Source organism: Haliotis cracherodii, unplaced genomic scaffold (assembly GCF_022045235.1).
Source record: "Haliotis cracherodii isolate W230 unplaced genomic scaffold, xgHalCrac1.p SCAF_10, whole genome shotgun sequence".
NCBI lineage: Eukaryota > Metazoa > Mollusca > Gastropoda > Lepetellida > Haliotidae > Haliotis > Haliotis cracherodii.
The window spans coordinates 32,905,682-32,927,045 of NW_027266265.1; the positions used below are offsets into that span (position 1 = coordinate 32,905,682).

General features: G+C 42.3%; 1 protein-coding gene across 1 annotated transcript; it reads right to left on the reverse strand.

The window, feature by feature from the left end:
* Nucleotides 1–14,379: 14,379 nt before the first annotated feature.
* LOC139454319 (E3 ubiquitin-protein ligase TRIM56-like) lies at nt 14,380–20,792 on the reverse strand. The gene is made up of 3 exons (XM_071235948.1): nt 20,711–20,792; nt 16,988–17,284; nt 14,380–16,747 (listed from the first exon to the last, which is right to left on the reverse strand). Exons 2-3 carry the CDS (start codon nt 17,277–17,279, stop codon nt 15,099–15,101), a joined length of 1,941 nt encoding a protein of 646 aa, XP_071092049.1. The 5' UTR covers nt 17,280–17,284; nt 20,711–20,792; the 3' UTR covers nt 14,380–15,098.
* Between the last annotated feature and the right edge of the window lie 572 nt (nt 20,793–21,364).

Below are 21,364 nucleotides of genomic sequence, written 5' to 3' on the forward strand. Positions count from 1 at the left end.
ATGACACTAAGTGTACGCGTATCCTGACCCTCCGCAGGCACCCATCTCAAACACATGCTAAAGCAAGTCAATTGTTCACCTAAAAAAGCTCGGGAAAATAGAGTAAAAGTCGAAACAGGGAATGGCATTGGACAGGATATTTGTCATGATATTTCCCCCAGATGTCTACCGTATTACCTTTTGAAAGCTTTACTGAGGCCTTGAATGTTCGTGGTAGAAAAAGCATGCATGTTTTTAAAACGTCAATGTTTGACATTGATATGCGAAACAATACTATTAAATGTGAATTGTCATTATCGCTAATGAATTGTCAAATTAGAGTCGAATGTATGATATTGCTTCTCTTGTTCCCTTTTCGGTAATGAAGAATGCTCGATGCAATTTATACTTGACTCCTAAGAGACAGACCATATAATATTCGGTGGAAGTTGGGAGGGAGGTGGTGGAGTATTTTATTCAGGATATTCAAAATATCTAGCAAATAGTTCATTTATTTTGGTACACCCTTATTTTTGTCAAGCTTTCATAGACAAACTGAGTAGATGGCTGATTACTAACAGCTCGCAAACAATGTCTTCTTAAATGGCACATTGTCTGATAATGAAGAGTTAAAAGCTGGTGTACCACAGGGATCGATACTAGGCCCATTCCTTTTCATTGTGATAAGCTGAACGAGATCATATGCCGACGATACATTGGTGTGCATATCATCTTCTTACATTGAATATAAGGAAACTACAATACATAGAAATTCAAACAAAATTAACGAATTGGCTCAAGCCTGGCAAATCGTTTATAATCCCAGCAAAACAATATCAATTCGTGTTTCCACAAAAGAGCCTCACCAAACTCTTTAACAATTTCAATGTTTTCAATATCCAAAAAATAATTTCAAACACAAACACTGGGTGGTATATTGTCGCCATGAGCAAGTAGTCATGTCATATTGATCCAATCATTAAAACTACATCAATGACGCATTCAATGTAAAAGCTTAAGTTTATGCTCAGTCATAGTGTGTTGAACAGGATTTATGTATTGATTACACTACATTTTGAATATGCATTTGAAGTTTAGGACGGCTGTACCAAAGAGCAGAGTGATCGATTTGAAAAACACAAACTAAAAGCAGCAAGAAATGTAACTGGCTTACTACGCTATACAGTCAAAACATTATATTTGAAAACTGTCTGGGCCTTATCAGAGCACAGGACAACGGCGTAAAAACCTACATCGAAACGTCGCTGAATGCAAAACAAACAGAAGTTGTTATCCATAATGTTTTATTAATTCAAGACACCACCATATCCAGCAAACGTTTTATATTTGGGCCCTTTCAAGCCTTTATTTGTCTACCCAGTCAGCCCCTCTTTCAAGCGTTCTGTTCAATTCATGTTCGGGATCTGCAACTCTTTAGTAAATAAGGAAAGGCTGTACAACTCAATGCAACACTGTTCATCAGAGTCACAGCACAAAAATACGTTCGCTTTACCGAGTGTTCGTTTCAAATGTTTTTGAATGCGCAAATGGAATGCCATTCACATCTGTCACCTCTGTGAGATTCGGGATGTTGATAATCATTCTCTGCGTTTACGTCCATTGCATTCCTACTCTGACATTTCATACAGCAGTGTCATTAACCACATCACTTGAAACTGGCATCAGTCATATTTAAATGTGTTACACAGAAATTTAACCCTTGATATTTGTAAGTGATTTATGGTATAAAAACTTATTTGTTTAATGAGGCCATCGGTGATAAAGAGTGTTTGTGTAGTGATCTCAAATCGCATGGAGTGGCCGGCCCCGTTCCCAGTGATCTCAAATCGTATAGACAGTATTTTATAGCACACAGAGCCAGAATTAACAGCTATTAGTATGGTATTCCAATACTCAAAACCTGTGTTTCTGATCAGATCAACTACTTCAACTATCCTTCATCCATGAAGGGACCATCTTGCATTAAGATAATTTATTTTATGAAATTTTAACTTCTTGTTTTGGTTAAGAAAAAAGTATGTTCATTTTTAAATTTCAACTAATCTTGCAGATATCCAGTTAATCCTCGGGGTGATCGGTGCATTATGGGTAGTGTCGGTGACGTCAAGTGACATGTGTGCAAGGTATGACGTCAATGGCTGTAGCATTCCATTCCGACTTCCGTTCTTCTACAAGACAAGATTTACACCAGCCTGCAATCGACATGACATATGCTACAGATGCGTGAGTGAATACTGGCTATTGAAAACGTTCAGCAGAATATCTCGAATATCCGCCCCGTACATTTATTTCCAAAACCCTCAATGCAAACAGTCAATACGGGGACACTTGTGGTCCAGTCTACTAGACGCCGAATTTATTTTGAAGAGCTGCATTATACACATTTAAAAAACATGTATGTCTCGTAGTGTCTGTTCACTGCTTTTCGATATGGATATTAAAAGATTAAAGACAATACAATAAAACAAACGTCTAATGTAGCTAATCGTATGTGCTTATTTAAAAAAAGCATTTTGTTGTGAAAGAAGATCTCCAATACCTTATAATGCATATTGAAATGTCTCGCGCAATGAAAACCGTTCGTTATGTCAATATCGTATTCAAAGCCACACAGTACACAATGTTTTTATAGTTTCATGTATAGGACGGCTTCATAGGCTTTTTAAAATCAATCCGCGTCTCGCTGAAATGCAAAAGGAAACACACCAGACATTACATACATATACAAAAAGCGGCGAAACCAGGTGCTCTTGAGTACCTTGTCAGTATCTCATGTGTGAACAGATGTACACAATGGACGCATCAACAGAGAGAATTGATATTCAGAACGGTTTCTGCACAAAAGGTTGACAGGTTGGACTAGGTTGTCTCGCAAACGTTTGCCTGTGTTTGTTTAAAGGGAGCATGCACTTCTACAGCATATTATCAACACAGCATATACACACGCGCTAGGAAAGGTACTTAGTATTACGTCAATTTGTGTGCATCTCTTGAAACAGCCAAAGACAATATTGCGTGAAGACATGTTTAATGAACGAAAGTCTATTTTCATATACAACACAATGCCAACAAACAACATGTGACCAATAATCAATTAGATCACCCGTCAAAATGAGAGTATCTGACCAAAACTGAAATGTCAAAAGTTCACAAAAACAAATTCAATGTATAAAAACACATTAGCGGGTATGCAACCCACGTGATGCGATCACAGCCTGGCACCGTCGTCTCATCCTCCCAATAAGAGTACATATCTGGATGCCAAGGAAACGCTTCAGTAAGAAGGTTGCCGAGTTCCTCTACAGTTGTCGGAAGGACAGGGCGTCCTAAGATCTGGGAACGGGGCCGGCCACTCCATGCGAACAATTGTCTTCTGCTTTGAGTAGGCGTCAGCGACTCGGGCAGCATGTTGTCGTGCGTTACCGTCAATGGTATTATGTACACACCCAGAATGCCATCACTGTAGTTCTGCTGATGCCAGTGCAAATCATGATAGAGCCTGTGCCATAGCGACCTTGTTGGGCCATGTTGGAATCTTCTTGTCTACACCGCAGTTGGGCATGACGATCTGTGAAGTCTTTACTATCTCTTGATCAGTGCAAAGAACTGGAGCACAGTCCTGGTCTATGCAATTGACATGATCTTCAGCCCAATCCAAACGTGCCTACCTTTAATGTCAGATCAGTGGGATGAAAATGCATGCCCTCCGTGAATGGAGACCATGCTCATGGTCAGAGTTGTTGCATTGTCAGAGTAGAAAGGTTAACGCCACTGGCGTTCCGCAGGTTATTTCTGAGTGTGGTGGCAGTTACGAAATGATGATGTCTTGTTGCAGTCAGGAGAAACCTTTCTTCCCGCAGTGTGGTGGAACGCTGTCGACCACATGCATGTCGCACATTCCGCCCCAAATCTGCAGCAATGTCTGTCAAATTTTCCTCTTCAAAAGTCTCGACATTCGTATGCAATGCTTAAAAATAATTTTTTAAATCTCAATTTTTGACAATGAATTGCCAGTATTTGGGTATGTGATAAAACTGGGGAACATTGAGAGGATCAAAGATGAAGTCAGCACCAGTCGTTGCCATGGTTGACGTTATGGCTAATCTAAAAAAAACACCTGAATAATGTCCTGAAGCCATTCGTTTCCAGCAAAATCCAATCTTGAACAATATGTACATAACCGACATTCCTGATAAACGCTCTGAGCTCTTGCTAAGTCATCAAAGATTGACAACCTCCTCAGTGTCTGGCTAATTATTTCTGGGTTAAAAGCATTTCAATGTTCATCACAGTTGTATGTGAAATTAATTCAGTTTTTTTAGAAGAGAGGACAACTGTACAAATATTGGGCCTGTGTACACCAGAGGGCAGGGCATTTTCTTCGACTGAGTGTCTATCTCTTTGGAGTTGTGTTTTCACTTGTGAACAATGGCTTTGGTGGGGTTTTGCTCAACTGCTTTGTGAATGATTTCTAAATGGTTGTTGCCTAAAAAACGTACTCTATCTTCAACAGACTTGTCTGGTTGCAAGCGTGTATGAATGGGTTTTCAGTTTTTAGTAGTCACAGTTTTGACAGGGTTGATTGCGTAGGGATTATAATCTACATCAACACGTTCTTTCAACTGGTTCTGGAGGTTAAGCAATGTGGCTCTCGTGATTTCAAAACTGACTTGACAAACTCATCTCACTTCGACGTCATGTCTTGAGGGAGTCGCCTGGCAGCCTTGAGGAGTATTTCACAGCTACATTAATCAGACAAGTACTTTAGTTTCTGCAGTGTAACACAATCCCTAACAGCAACATAAAACTTGCATGGAGCAACCAAGTCATGAGCCGCAACAGTTTGGCCGTTTGTTATCCAGGAATGCTCTTGCCACTTAACACAATTCCTGCCACTGTAGCCTTGTGCTTGAGCCAACGATCGTGCTTGACCGTTAAGGTGTGACTGTAAAAAATCTTCTCGTCGAGTGTCTGTCATCCTGGGTCTGCAGTGAATCTGAAAATGGAAGTGTTCAATAAACCGCGGCCAAACACTGGCAATTCAATTTCTGCTAATCCCTCTCACTTTCCACTTTATTGAGTACCTGTGCTAACAGATCTGTCAACGGCACACTATTGTTTGTCTCAAGCAGTTTCCTGTCTGGGAACTACTAGTAACCTGTCGATCCAGGCGTCAATGGCTTTGTCAACCTGTGCACTGAAGTTAACAGAGGCCCAACACACTTTTGTGTTATCAATTGAGGCTTGAAGTGTGCTTGCCTTTCCTACCAGCAAAGGGGTTCAGAGATACTGAGGGTTTATCCTGAGTTTGCGCCTTTTTAATGTGCTTTGTTCTTTGGACCTCGCCCGACCTGTGAAAATACGGGGAAGAATAGCTCTTCAGCAACCCATGCTCGTCGTAAGATGCGACTAACGGGATAGAGTGGTCAGGCTCCCTGACTTGGTTGATGCATGTCATCGTATCCTAATTGCGTGGATCGATGGTCATGTAGACAATCACTAGACTCGTTTACTTACAAACCGCCGTCATATAGCTGGGATATTGCTGAGTGCGGCGTTAAACAACAAACAAACACATGGACCTCTCGCCCTGTGTTTGGGATGTCAGCAACATTGCCATGCTCATGGCCGGTTTCATTAATGTCTTGTTGGTCCAACCACTGCCTTATTTTTTAGCTGCAGGCCTTTCAGTTTCATGATTGTTTAGTTTCTGTGGGCTGGCTTTGCGTCCCAGGCCTCCCGGGCTTACCACAACTTCTTCTTCTAGTTCTGCCATTTCGGTATCCTGTGTGACTTGCTGCTTCGTAGATCCGTGTTTGTGTTTTGGCTGCATTGAATGAACACTGTTGTCTGATACACAGCATGGCCACTTCGAACAGATTCCAACTTCTTTCATGACATTCGTAATGCACCTCGATAGGCGGAAGAGGCCATCATTCTTTCCCTACTGCTAAGCGAGGCTTAAGGTCTAGACGGTTGTCTTATTTTCGATCACCCTTTTTCGTAGAGTGAACGAGGTCGAATTTAGTCACTGACATGATTCCAATGCACAAACAACGCAGCATGTATGCATTCAGTATTCAACAGTTCAGATAAACTGCCCAAATAATGACACCTCACACACTGAGCAAAAATCGAATCACATTATTCACAACAGGCTGAGGAAAAATTGAACAGCAAGGAAAAAAATTAGTGTTGTAAGAGAACGCAAGAAAATGACATTAATTAATAAGTGTGTATTCTGGCTGATGATGAAATTAACCATCCTGACTGTGCCAGGATCATCAAACTCTATTTGCTGCATTTATTTATTTAATCTGTATATACTAATGATGTATTGATGTTACACTGTTTCAGGGATATCTAAATGGAATAAGCAGAAACAGATGCGACGAAGTGTTTCATGGACAGATGCGGGGAACTTGCAGTCAGATGAATTGGGTTAGGAGACATCTGTGCCGTGGATTTGCTAAGGGATATTATAAAGTTGTGAAAAGGTTTGGCTCAAGGCGTTATCGTGTTCCCTCCCGTTGGTATTGTCATCAAGCATGGGTTCCGAGTTGCCTGCCTACGATTAATACTTGACTCGTTTTTTCTTTTGATTTTATGAAGTCTGGAACCAATGAGTTATTAATATTTTAGTCCATGTAATGTCATACCAATTAATATTTATTCCAGACAACTGCTGACTAGATCTTGTGAATGGTGAAGTGAGTGTACTTGTTGAATGAAAGTATGAATTCAACAGTGTATACTGTACGCATAGGATGCCACCTGCATGCATACAAATTTGCTTTACTGACAGTCCTGTAACTTTACAAAACTGAACGTCACTGAGCAAGAGTCGCACATTCTAGAACCTGGTTAGTTATAATTAGTGAGTACTTTTTGCTGTAAAGACTGACAGTACCTTTTGCTGTAAAGACTGACAGTACCTTTTGCTGTAAAGACTGACAGTACCTTTTGCTGTAAAAGACTGGCATTACTTTTTGCTGTAAAGACTGACAGCCTAATTCCGCCAATATCACGACGGCCTTGAAATAATCGAGGATATTTCAGTGAGCATGCCCTAAGGTTGCTTTAGTTGACCATATGTTATACAATAAAGGAATGAAGTATCGTTATTTCCTCCTATAGTCGGAGAGTGCCTTATGGACTATGTACAAAAGGGTTCTGAAATCACAAGCTTGACACAGAAAAGGAATTGTTTACAGGGTATAAGTCAACAAATAAGGTACTACTTGTAGGTTAGATGAAATTCTTTGCCTACTACACATCAAGGCCCATTTCTTCAGAAACAGAAATTGAACAAACCCATTCTATCCCAGCTAGCTATCATTCAACGTATAGCTGCCCGACATGAGGAGTTTGTACATGTAGTTTTCGCCACTGGAAAGGCCTCGAAATACATAACCATCACTACATAATTGTTTGATCAAAGAACTTGCTAAATAAGTGCCACCTTTAAGGCCAGTATGTGAACTGAGGAAGACATCTGCCAAAACCAGGCATCAGTACTATAAACTTTTGACTCTAAAACCTGAAGACACGTCCATTCCTCTTTTGACCTTGATTCCAAAGCTCCATAAAGATCCGTACAAAGAGAGATATATTGCTGGATCGGGCATATGTACCATTAACTCATAATCCTTAATACACTCAAGGAAGGATTGTCTTTCTATTCAAAGAAAACATTTGAGACAAGTGGAAATTAATACCATGTGGATCAATGACATAACGGTCTTACTTTCGAAGAGTCACAAGCGGCGAAGTTGTCCAACGTCAGCATGATAAGCCCGAATATTGATCAGACGTTTTACTGATATAATAGAAACAGCATTGAATACTCGGGTAAGTTTAGAACCTCCAATTAAAATGTAAAGATGACGATTGCTCTTGTCTGTAAGCTATCGGATTTGCAGGTATTGAAACACAATAAAGAATCAATGCTCACCGATTCACATTGACGTTTTTGTAGTGTGTCATGTCCAGGAATTTGGCATCGTGGTACAGCTGTGATGAGACTAAACATATTCCCAAGTGTTATAAGTCACGTCAAAGAAATAGGATGAATCTATTTAATGAGCAACGGAGGTATGATATTTCCATCGATAACTAGATGTTTTAAATACGTATTTAATAGCTAATACTGTTAGAAACACCAGTAAAATGACTACCATACACTTTGATGGCGTTTTCTTTACCTTAAACTACGTTTTGTTTGGTCAGTCTGGCCAGTTGGTGGCTACAGTTAGGAATTCCAAGTTGGGCCACATTTCTACTGTCCAATCGAATTCGGAGGAAAATCACATCCGACTTTTAACATGGACCAAAGTTCAAACGTCCCCATGAACCCTAGCATGGTGATCTCCCTTCAGTTGCTGGCGATCTCTAGCCCATTTTTATATTGTGTTCTCTGATCTTTATGACTTTTATATATTCTCAACTAGTTTTAAATATATTCTGTGATATTCTAGTTATTGTACTGTCCTTCGTTGACAGCTTTTTATATTGTATAAATATATGTATTATTAATGTACTTCTCGTCATGATATGGCTGAAATATTGCCGATGTGACGTAAAATATTAACTCACTCACTCACTCACTCAAAGTTCAAACGAATGATATGACACGTGAGCATTCATGTATTAAAACACTTTTTCGTGATTTTATAATCTCCCAAAACAAATATCTCGAATGGCCAACAAAACCGATTTATGTTTTTTTTTGTCCGACATACGAATACATAGGTCGCAATGCATGTTCTGACCACGCCCGGAATATATCCTTACTCGACTTTGGTGAATGGTCAAATGTGTTTTTCGATGCTGCAAATATTTTCAGCGATAATTATATATTCCTCAATATACTCTTGTTTTGTCTCCATTCCCGCGCAGTGAATTGAAGGAATGAAAAGAAAAACATGTTCTCATGTTTCAAAACTAACTTAAATCAACAGTTAATCACCCTAGTTTCATTGAAGACAATCCGTGTTGTTATAGAAACAGATATGGCGTAGTACATCCCTTGAAATTGTTATAGTAGCTACCCTTCTTTGAACTGGCTAAGCACAATTTGCTGCAGTGACATATGCATTGACTGGTTCCCGTTCCAACTGGAAGCATATGGTAGGCAAGCAAGCGAGCAGACACGAAAAGGCCGACTAACCGGTCGGTATTGGTAAGATGACAATATTAAATGACATAAGATATATGTTTTAAAGTTTTACAGCTTAGACCTGTAGCTACGAGGGGCGTCCAATAAATTTGGCAACTTTGTCGCAGGATATCTTTTGCACTTTTATTTTTCAATTTAATCTTCATTCACCTCAATACACTTAATCCATTTGTCCTTCAAGCTTTTGATTCCACTTTTATAGAAATCCGCAGATTAGCCCTCTAACCACGCCTCTGTGGCAGCCTTTATAACCTCGTCATCCTGGAAGCGTTTTCCATGTAGAGCAGATTTCATTTGCCGGTACCTGAAATAGTCACTGGGGGCTAAGTCTGGGCTGTAGGGTGGTCGATGTAACTGTACAGCCCAGACTTAGCCCCAAGTGACTATTTCCTGTACGGTATCACAGAGTGCTACCTCCTGGACCACTGAAAATCAGTGATGACACCAGGTGTTCCATATCGGTAGCATCCGCTGTTCGCATAATTTGCATAAAGGAAAAAGTATTTACTACCTGTAGTCACATATCTGTTATCTCCGACTGTCGGTACAGATATGGATAATGATAATACACTTTCAGTCAGAGCCACCTTCAACCGGAACAACATCGTACCTCAACACTGGTCCAACACCTGTCAAACACTGGTCCAACACCCCAGCACTGGTCCAACACCAGCCTAACACTGGTCCAACACTCCAGCACTGGTCCAACACTTGTCAAACACTGGTCCAACACCCCAGCACTGGTCTAACACCAGTCTAACACTGGTCGAACACTCTAGCACTGGTCCAACACCTGTCTTACACTGGTCCAACACTCCAGCACTGGTCCAACACCAGTCTAACACTGGTCCAACACTCCAGCACTGGTCAAACACCTGTCTAACACTGGTCCAACACTCCAGCACTGGTCAAACACCTGTCAAACACTGGTCCAACACCCCAACACTGGTCCAACACCTGTCTAACACTGGTCCAACACTCCAGCACTGGTCCAACACCTGTCTAACACTGGTCCAACACTCCAGCACTGGTCAAACACCTGTCAAACACTGGTCAAACGCTCCAGCACTGGTCAAACACTACAACACTGGTCCAACACCCCATCACTGGTCCAACACCAGTCTAACACTGGTCCAACACTCCAGCACTGGTCCAACACCTGTCTAACACTGGTCCAACATTCCAGCACTGGTCCAACACCAGTCTAACACAGGTCCAACACTCCAGCACTGGTCCAACAACCCAGCACTGGTCCAACACCTGTCTAACACTGGTCCAACCCTACAACACTGGTCCAACACCTGTCTAACACTGGTAAAACACTCCAGCACTGGTCCAACACCTGTCTAACACTGGTAAAACACTCCAGCACTGGTCCGATACCAGTCTAACTCTGGTACAACACTCCAGGACTGGTCCAACACCAGTCTAACACTGGTCCAACATTCCAGCACTTGTCCAACACCTGTCAAACACTGGTCCAACACTCCAGCACTGGTCCAACACCTGTCTAACACTGGTCCAACACCCCAGCACTGGTCCAACACCAGTCTAACACAGGTCCAACACTCCAGCACTGGTCCAACACCCCAGCACTGGTCCAACACCTGTCTAACACTGGTCCAACCCTACAACACTGGTCCAACACCTGTCTAGCACTGGTAAAACACTCCAGCACTGGTCCAACACCTGTCTAACACTGGTAAAACATTCCAGCACTGGTCCGACACCAGTCTAACTCTGGTACAACACTCCAGGACTGGTCCAACACCAGTCTAACACTGGTCCAACATTCCAGCACTTGTCCAACACCTGTCTAACACTGGTCCAACACTCCAGCACTGGTCCAACACCTGTCTAACACTGGTCCAACACCTCAGCACTGGTCCAACACCAGTCTAACACTGGTCCAACACTCCAGCACTGGTCCAACACCCCAGCACTGGTCTAACACCAGTCTAACACTGGTCCAAACCTACAACACTGGTCCAACCCTACAATATTGGTCCAACACCTGTCTAACACTGGTCCAACACTCCAGCACTGGTCCAACACCTGTCTAACACTGGTCAAACACTCCAGCACTGGTCCAACACCAGTCTAACACTGGTCCAACACCCCAACACTGGTCCAACCCTACAACACTGGTCCAACACCAGTCTAACACTGGTCAAACACCCAATCACTGGTTCAACACCAGTCTAACACTGGTCCAACACCCCAACACTGGTCCAACACCTGTCTTACACTGGTCCAACCCTACAACACTGGTCCAACACCTGTCTAACACTGGTACAACACTCCAGCACTGGTCCAACACCTGTCTAACACTGGTCGAACACTCCAGCACTGGTCCAATACCTGTCTAACACTGGTCCAACACTCCAGCACTGGTACAACACCAGTCTAACACTGGCCCAACACTCCAGCACTGGTCCAACACCTGTCTAACACTGGTCCAACACTCCAGCACTGGTCCAACACCTGTCTAACACTGGTCCAACACTCCAGCACTGGTCCAACACCTGTCTAACACTGGTCCAACACCCCAGCACTGGTCCAACACCAGTCTAACACTGGTCCAACCCTACAACACTGGTCCAACCCTACAATATTGGTCCAACACCTGTCTAACACTGGCCCAACACTCCAGCACTGGTCCAACACCAGTCTAACACTGGTTCAAACCTACAACACTGGTCCAACACCAGTCTAACACTGGTCCGTCACTCCAGCACTGGTCAAACACCTGTCTAACACTGGTCCAACACTCCAGCACTGGTCCAACACCAGTCTTACACTGGTCCAACCCTACAACACTGGTCCAACACTCCAGCACTGGTCCATCACTGGTCTAACACTGGTCCAACCCTACAACACTGGCCCAACACCAGTCTAACACTGGTCCATCACTCCAGCACTGGTCCAACACCAGTCTTACACTGGTCCAACCCTACAACACTGGTCCAACACTCCAGCACTGGTCCAACACTCCACCACTGGTCCAAAACTACAACACTGGTCCAACACCAGTCTAACACTGGTCCATCACTCCAGCACTGGTCCAACACCAGTCTAACACTGGTCCAACCCTACAACACTGGTCCAACACTCCAGCACTGGTCCAACACATGTCTAACACTGGTCCAACACCCCAGCACTGGTCCAACACCAGTCTAACACTGGTCCAACCCTACAACACTGGTCCAACCCTACAATATTGGTCCAACACCTGTCTAACACTGGCCCAACACTCCAGCACTGGTCCAACACCAGTCTAACACTGGTTCAAACCTACAACACTGGTCCAACACCAGTCTAACACTGGTCCGTCACTCCAGCACTGGTCAAACACCTGTCTAACACTGGTCCAACACTCCAGCACTGGTCCAACACCAGTCTTACACTGGTCCAACCCAACAACACTGGTCCAACACTCCAGCACTGGTCCATCACTGGTCTAACACTGGTCCAACCCTACAACACTGGTCCAACACCAGTCTAACACTGGTCCATCACTCCAGCACTGGTCCAACACCAGTCTTACACTGGTCCAACCCTACAACACTGGTCCAACACTCCAGCACTGGTCCAACACTCCACCACTGGTCCAAAACTACAACACTGGTCCAACACCAGTCTAACACTGGTCCATCACTCCAGCACTGGTCCAACACCAGTCTAACACTGGTCCAACCCTACAACACTGGTCCAACACTCCAGCACTGGTCCAACACCTGTCAAACACTGGTCCAACCCTACAACACTGGTCCGGTCTGGCGTGACTTGATGCAGACTGAAGTGTGAAAATGAATGATTAACTCCAACACTCCAACACTGGTCGAACACTGGTCTTGCGTTACACGATGCAGACTGTCATGTCGAATTGAATGGTTGATTCCAACACTCCAACCCTGGTCGAACGACGGTCTGCGTTACTCCATGCAGACTGCCGTGTGAAATTGAAGGATTGACTCAAACATGCCAACACGGTCCAACACCGGTCTGGTGTTACTCCATGCAGACTGCCTTGTGGAATGGAATGATTGACTCCAACATGCCAACACCGGTCGAACACCGGTCTGGCGTTATTCCATGCAGACTGCCGTGTGAAATTGAATGTTGACTCTAACATGCCAACACCGGTCCAACACCGGTCCAACACCGGTCTGGCGTTACTCGATGCAGACTGCCGTGTGGAATGGAATGATTGAATCCAACACTCCATCACCGGTCGAACACCAGTCTAACACTGGTCCAACCCTACAAAACTGGTCCAACATCAGTCTAACACTGGTCCAACACCCCAGCACTGGTCCAACACCAGTCTAACACCGGTCCAACACCGGTCTGGCGTTACGCGATGCAGACGGTCGTGTGGAACGGAATGATTGACTCCAACACTCCAACACGGTCCAACACCAGAGTGGATGCAAAGTGCTGTATACAATGGCATGATTTAGTTCGAGATCAGAGCATCCATGTATCAGTGAATCTGAGGTTCAGATGTTCACAATGTGATAGGTGAGATTAATCAAGTGCCTGTACACTGTAAATCTTAAAAATAATGCGTCTCCAAATGAATAGCATTCACTAAATATTCCATAGTGTATTCTGTACATGAGTTTCTCATAGTATGGTGGAAATATGTAGTGAATGTGCTGAATATTGAAAAAAGAAACTTTATGGGCACTAATCACAATTTCTGATGTTTTAATATAATATTTTCAGTTATCTTTGGATAAATATATTTTACTGCGCTTCACTAAATATCACAGCTAGATTTATCCCCCTTAGACGGTTCAGTAACTGCAAATCTGTGTAAGACTATCCTGCACAGAATTGAGAACATTTTCAATCTTTCAAGGGTAAGACAGAACAAAACATTTCAGTCCCTTTATAACTTTCATAACAATGTTGACTACAACTTTAAAATAGGACATTTCCAGTGTCTGAATTGGCCCTTATTCTAAATGGTCGTTCGTATTTGCATCTTCTCAGTAAATAGCAACGACCATAAAGAGGACACCAGTCGCCATGATTGTCAAACATACAGAGGTCGGAAACGTGTTTCAGAGTTTTTGTATTCTGCCGCAAGTAATCTATTAAATTGTCAGCTCAAGCTGTTGTTCACCGATAGCATATTTTGACATTTACAACACCTCAACTCAACAACCAATCTGTATTACAAATAACTTTAATCAATCCAAACTGCCAAACGTTCATGTTGGAACACAAAATCATCATTATCAATGTGATAGAAAACGTTGTTGTACTGTTATGAGTATCAATGCCGAAGTTCAGCATTAAAGATCTAGATTCACTTTGTTGTAACCCATATACCGAGTCCTAGTTGGTGAAGTTAACTATACTTGTGCTGTATTGTTTGTTTGTTGCTTAACTCCACACTCGGCAATATTCCATCTTCATGGAGCCTATCTGTAAGTAACTGCGTCTGTACCAGACAATCCTGTGATCGATGTCATGAGCACCGACCCACGTAATTGGGATAGGATAACATGCAAACAACCAAGTCACCGAGCCTGACCAACCGATCAAGAATAGGGGACCAATAATCATACCCGGAATCACCACGGCTGTGTTTGAAATGCATACCTATGTATCACAATCACCTCATCCTCCATATTTATTTATATTATTCATAGTTACAGGAACATTGACACCTACACTATATATCAGTGATTTACATAATATATGGGAAAAATGTGAAAAATAGATGCATTGTTGATTTATCTAACATATCCAACGTTCACATACAAAACCTTTGTTGATTTGTTCATATGGTCCTCTGACATTGTTTATGTTCTTGAAATGTAAACACACAAACAAATACACGATTCTACAAAATAACAAACACATGTAATTCGTTAAAGGCAAGGTTTTTCAGTCCAATCTCCACTTAATCAATGCAGTGAAAAACCTTAACGTCACTTGACATACACACATACATAAACCCACGCCCATCTAGACACACACCCTGGGGATACTGAATACCATCCTGTGATGTCAGTATGTTTCTCACAAACTCCCCCGACTCAGTCAGATGGATGATGCTATCTGGAGAGTTGTCTGTCACCAGGATGTCACCTGTGCTGGTACTTGTGATACCACATGGACACTCCAGTGTTGTGTCTCCTGTAGGGCTGTAGGTGAACACCACATCTCCCCAGGGGGTCAGACAAACAACACACCTGGATACCCAGTCAGACACAAGGATGTCTCCTTTCCTCGTAGTACAGAGGAAGTTGGGGCACTGTAATATGTTGTTAGCATTGTGGAGTGGGCTGATTGACCTCAGCACGTGTCCCGACATATCCAGGATATCAACACAGGGAGGAGACTGGGAACCTGCTGCTAGTGTTGATGACGTCAGAGACGTTATGCCAAAGTACGGTTTGTTGGTTGTGATGGTTGACAGCAGCACCAGGTCAGGGTTGACTTCAACTGTTACAATCTGTCTGGTATCTGGCACAGTGACAGCCACCTGGTTGTGTTTCACTTTTGTCACACCGTAAGGTCCGCTGCTCAGACTGAGCTTACTGTGGGAAACCTTGTTATTCCTGGTGTAGAAGGTCTTCACATTTGTGTTGTTGAAGTCTGTGACTACAATTGTATCTGTACCATTCACAACAAGTACTGTGACATCATTAGCATCCGCTGCTTTTCCATCTCCTGCTACTCTGACGTTAATTGTGTCTTGTAACACAGGAGTCGCCTTCAGGTTCAGTACACCTTCACACAGGACGTCTATCTCACCCAGCTGTAGACCGTCCAGTGCTCTACTCAGCTTGTCCGTGTCCTGTCTGAACATGATGCTGGCTATTCTCCCCTTCTCTTTCAGGTCTGCGTCTCCGACAGCATCCACATCACCGACCTCACATCCCTGATACATCTCATACACATCCATGTCACACTCAGAGCGTAGAGTCTGGTCTATCAGCTCCGCTTGTTGTTGGTACATCTGTACTGACAACTCTCCTGACTTTATGTCTGCCCTCAATAGCCTCATGTGTTTGTCTGACATTTCTTTCAGTTCATCAAGAAGTTTTCTTTCCTTGCGTTTGATCATATCAATTGCTTTCTTAGTGGTAGACTTGATGTCTGATTCCATTTGCAAATAACGCTTTGATTCTTCTTTGGATCTTGTTTTCTGTTTGTCAACGAGAGCTTTTATCTCATCATATTTCCTCATCAAGTAGTTTTTATTCCTGGTCAACTCTGATTTCATTGAAGGTATTTCCTTTTCAATTTCAACAACGCATTTACAATTTCTGTGATGAATAATACAACATGTTTGACAAACTGCTTTCTTGCAGTCTTTGCACATCAGTTTTATGTCTTCATCTTTGTGGTCCTTACACATAACCCTTCGCCTTCGTCTGACCTTGACCTCTCCAGACATGTCAACTACGTCATGGTGACGTGAGGATGGGTTTCTATTGTGCATCCGCAAGCAGCGTTCACAGAGGGCGTCGTCACAAACAGAACACCAAGAGGTAGCAGGAGTTGTCTCCCCTTCCTCCTGACAATAACGGCAGTATGTCGTATCTGAAACAATAAGATCCCCATTATAATACCATTTTATATAACAATAGTAAAATACGTTTTCATGTATGTGTATTTCAAGGAACAAATAGTACACATATTTAGTGTGGACGAGCGTACGTAGTACTAGGATCAAAGTCGTTTAAGACAACTGGTCATATGTTGTCCTGTCCAAGACTTCCTGACACATCCATGGGACATTACACATTTAGAATATGTTCAAATGATCGTATTCACGCTCACCTTTAGATCCAGGGCCGAATGAGTCCAGGAGTCCCTGGATGACAAACATAGGCTTGACGTCATCCGCCCACTCCTCTACTGGTTTCTCAGGGGAAGACACTTTCGTCATCTTGCTGCAGAATGGACACAGGAGAGACTTGGCACTGATGGCTTCTGGTCTGGTTTTGGTGAAGCTGACGACACATTTCCGACAGAAGGTGTGATTACACACAAGTGTGCATGGCTTGTCAAACACCTCTGTACATATTGTACATGTCAGGAAGTGTTCTGTTAACTTCTGAGAGGTCGCCATCCCAGCTACAAAAATAAATAAATCATTTAATTTCTCATGAAAAAAAAAATAAATGCATGTACATGCCAGTATATTTTGAAACGAAACTGCGTTTATGTTTATACTCATAATAAACAAACATATACAGCATGATGGTTCCCGATTGAATGTAGTAAAGACAAATAGACATCACACGATATGAATATGAACAAAGACTTAACATGTGTGATATGATATAAATAATAATACAAAGTCAAGGCTAGACGTATACAGTGTAGTCTAATGTACATTGTAGTGTATTTATTACTTTTCTAAGATGTGAAAGTTAAGACTAACCTTGTGTTTTATTAGAGATGCATTTAACAGAAAACTATTATAAGCGACGCCATCAATTCTAAATCCTCGAAAAGGCTGGGCAGATCCAATTAATTGCCTGCACTCTCACGTTACAAATGTGTAGATCAGGGTTAAATAAGTCAAATGATAATATCCGTATTAGTGTGCTATTGTTCAAAATCCCTAACAGCAATAAGTAAGATTTAGATGTTGTATTTATAATGATTATCAATTGGTTCATTTTAATTACGTGGCGGGGCAGTGGGGTAGCATTCTGGTTAAAGCGTTCGCTCGTCACGCAAAGGATCCGGGTTCGATTCCCTACATGTGTGCGATGTGTGAAGCCCATTTCTGGTGTGCCACGCTCTGATATTGATGGAATATTGCTCAAGCGCCGTAAAACCATACTCACTCACTAATCACGTAACACTTAACATTTTCACAAGTGCATTGTGGGCCGAGCTTACGTATGTGGTCATGGCCGAAGTCCTGTATCACTGGTGGAAATGTTGAAACATACACGTCCACCACTAATGACAGTGGACTGGAGTGGTAGGACTGATGGAGTCACATAGCTGTGGGGAGTCAGGCAATACATACTTTTTATGCACATTGTGTGAATTGGGGTACTACCGGTAGGGCAGGTCATGCTTATATTTTACGCGAACAACTGGTGTCATCACTGATTTTCACTGGTCCATCCATATAATTTTCACTCCTATTTGGCCCGTTTCATGGGATCATCAAGACTGGTCATTCTCTTGCATTGACGTTTTATATTTACCGAGTTGGTTGCACATTGTGATACCGTACCCATCAATTGCAACTGACGTTAATCGACGGTTTGGTATACGTACCACTACCATGCAACGTCCTTCTGTAAACAAACCACACAATCAAGTGACAAACGTCATGACGTCATCACAGCATGACGTAAATAAAAAATGTTAAAGTAATGTCGTCGCCTTTGATCTTTTAGTAAAGCATCTCAGAAATTTATTTTCACAAAGTATTTTTTGCAATCAGCTTCACAAAGATTGCATTTAATGTTCCCAAACTTGAAGCAATAACGGCATTTTGTTGCTTCCAAAGAGAATGCATGCTGCATGTTTTTATTTATTCGGTCAGTATTTCATATTTGACTTTCAGTCAGGTGAATTACAAACACTTACATACACCTTTATTAAGTTAATAAATATTATTTCATGTTTATAACTTAAATATCTGTATTCAGCAGTGATCCCAGGAGAACAATTTCTTGACTAGCCTTTGCACGTGTTTCTGACGAGTGCCACGGGTGGAGTAGGCTATGCTCATCGTCCTTTCGCGAACATTTGGTATACATCGTCACTACTTGATAGGGATTTACGAGTTCGTGATATAGTTCTACTCGTACAATGGAGATTTCTTATGAATATAGAAAGGATTTTGTTGCTTTTGTAACGACAAGAGGATATAGATGCAGTTGGTGAAAGAAAGTATGAGCAGTTCTCTCAATATATTCCCAGACAATGGGCAGGAGGAAGGCCTGCACGACCAGCGTGTTCATGTGATGCAGGGAAACTTCTGGTATACTCCATGCATGAAACTGGCGAGCTGCAAAATCATAGCTTTGTACTGCTCACGTTTTACTATATGTCTTCAACAGGATGCCAACACATAGCTACCACTCCTGCCTGCATAACGTTCTACTTAAGCCCGATGCTGACCTTCCACGAGTCTTCACAAGCCATACCCATCGAAATATTTGGTGAACTTAAAGATGAACTAGTGACTGGTAGATGTCCCATAGTAAAACGGAATAACACGCAGATACACGGCATGCATAAAAGTCTTAAAACAAACGACCAAGCAATGATAAATGATCAACTTATTCTTAGTTTGATGACAAACAGTGTAACACTAGTGTGATCCATTAAATTTTATCCAATGGAGATTTTTATTGAAAAGTATTTACATGATTTAAAATTGTTTTAATTGCTGATAGATCTGTTCTGGGCACGGTGACACGTGAAAGGCGCCGGAATTAGCTGTGCGGTGTTGCTGACTATGAAACCAATGATTGTGATCTGGAATCCCGGTTCGCTCTGATAATGTTTCTAGTTTTGACATCACCATACCCGTGATGGTGGGTTTCAAAAAACGTCTAAGACCTGCATCACATCGGCTGACACGCTGTAAGATAACTGAAAGACTGTTCAAAGCCAACTCACTCACTCACTCACTTTCTCGCTCACTCACTGATAGACCTGTTGGTCATCAGGTATTTCACATGTCATCAACCGGTTTTTATACAGCATAGTCAGGATTTACCACAAAACTCTAGATTGTGTTTGCTATACTATCCTGATATAAATACAACTAACTGCCTGGTGGTCTACTGTGTATTCAGCACAGAGCAAGACAGACATATCAACGGGGTATTTGTTGATATCTATAAACAGCTCGTATTATATACTCGAACTGTGTGCACACTTATCGACAACGTGACATAGCTCAGGCGTGACGTCATCTCATTACCATAACGAAAGTAGAACATGTGAAACGACATAGTGTTCCCCATACATCGTGTCAGTAACTTAATGTTCAACGTTCACCAGAGAGTGAAATTTGCCTCATGATATGACGTAGCTATGCTAGAGGCAACTACAGTTACCATTCTTACTGTACATAGCAATAACTATGATTTCTACCACTGATCACTTGACAAACATGTAGCTATGTGGTTACACTATCTCTCCACCATAACGAAAGTAGAACTTGTCTATACCTCCTGCCATATCGTATCGATGGAATGTGAAGCAGTAAGTGAGAATGTAATGTGTCTTGGGGTATAATGATTGACATGGCAAAACAACTAACATAATTCATCAGAACTGCGCATGTATTAAACAACAAACAAACAAACACAAACACACAAACCAGCACTGTGCCCTGTGGTTTGATAGCTGTCTTATTCAATATACATTGTATCACTGAGAGGACGGTGGGTAGTGAGAGACTTTAGGCGTGTATACGTGTACATGGACATCTCTGAAACACAACACACAGTAGGACAGCAATGTAGCTCTGTGATACACGTTGACGACAGCCCTAGTGACAGACTACACACTTACCTGAGGCAGTAAGCTTTGAATTCAAAACCGGTGTTGAGGGAAATTGTTCACCAGGGCGGTTATAGCCCAGCTGAGCAAACGGTGTTCGCTGTACATGTATTTGGATTTGACTCGCCCATTTGATAATCTTTTACAAAGTAGTTCGTGTGTGTATGTACGTGTGCATATAAGTGTGTGCGTGCGCGTGCGTGTACGTGTGTGTATGTGTGTGCGTGTTCGTGTGTACGTGTTTGTGAGTGTGTGGAGGGTAATGTATTGTATGTGTGAGTGTGTGTCCGTGTGTATGTGTGTGTGTGTGTGAGCTGATGAGCGAGTGAGCGTGTGTGTGTATGGGTGAATGGGGAGGGGAAGGGGGTATTTTATTTCATAGAATGTCATTAAAGCCTGGATGGGGACACGTGTTGCCAAGTTGCCCTAGGACTTCAGTAATACATGATCTGACCGTAAACTAGTTTCAATTAATAAAGTTGAAGCAACATTCGGTAAATTAACATCTTCATATCATAAAATACATGTGCTACATTTTACAATACCGTTACGCCACTTGAACACACGATACTGTAAAACATGTATTTATAATGTAAACACATACAAGACATGTTTAGATCCAATCATGTTAGGAATGTGTTTAAATGTATTTATAATGTAAACACA

Coding starts and splice junctions, on each gene's coding strand:
- LOC139454319 (XM_071235948.1), bottom strand. CDS start 17,279: ATGGCGACCTCTCAGAAGTTAACAGAACACTTCCTGACATGTACAATA. Junction 16,748..16,987: donor ATTCGGCCCTGGATCTAAAG/GTGAGCGTGAAT, acceptor TTATTGTTTCAG/ATACGACATACTGCCGTTAT.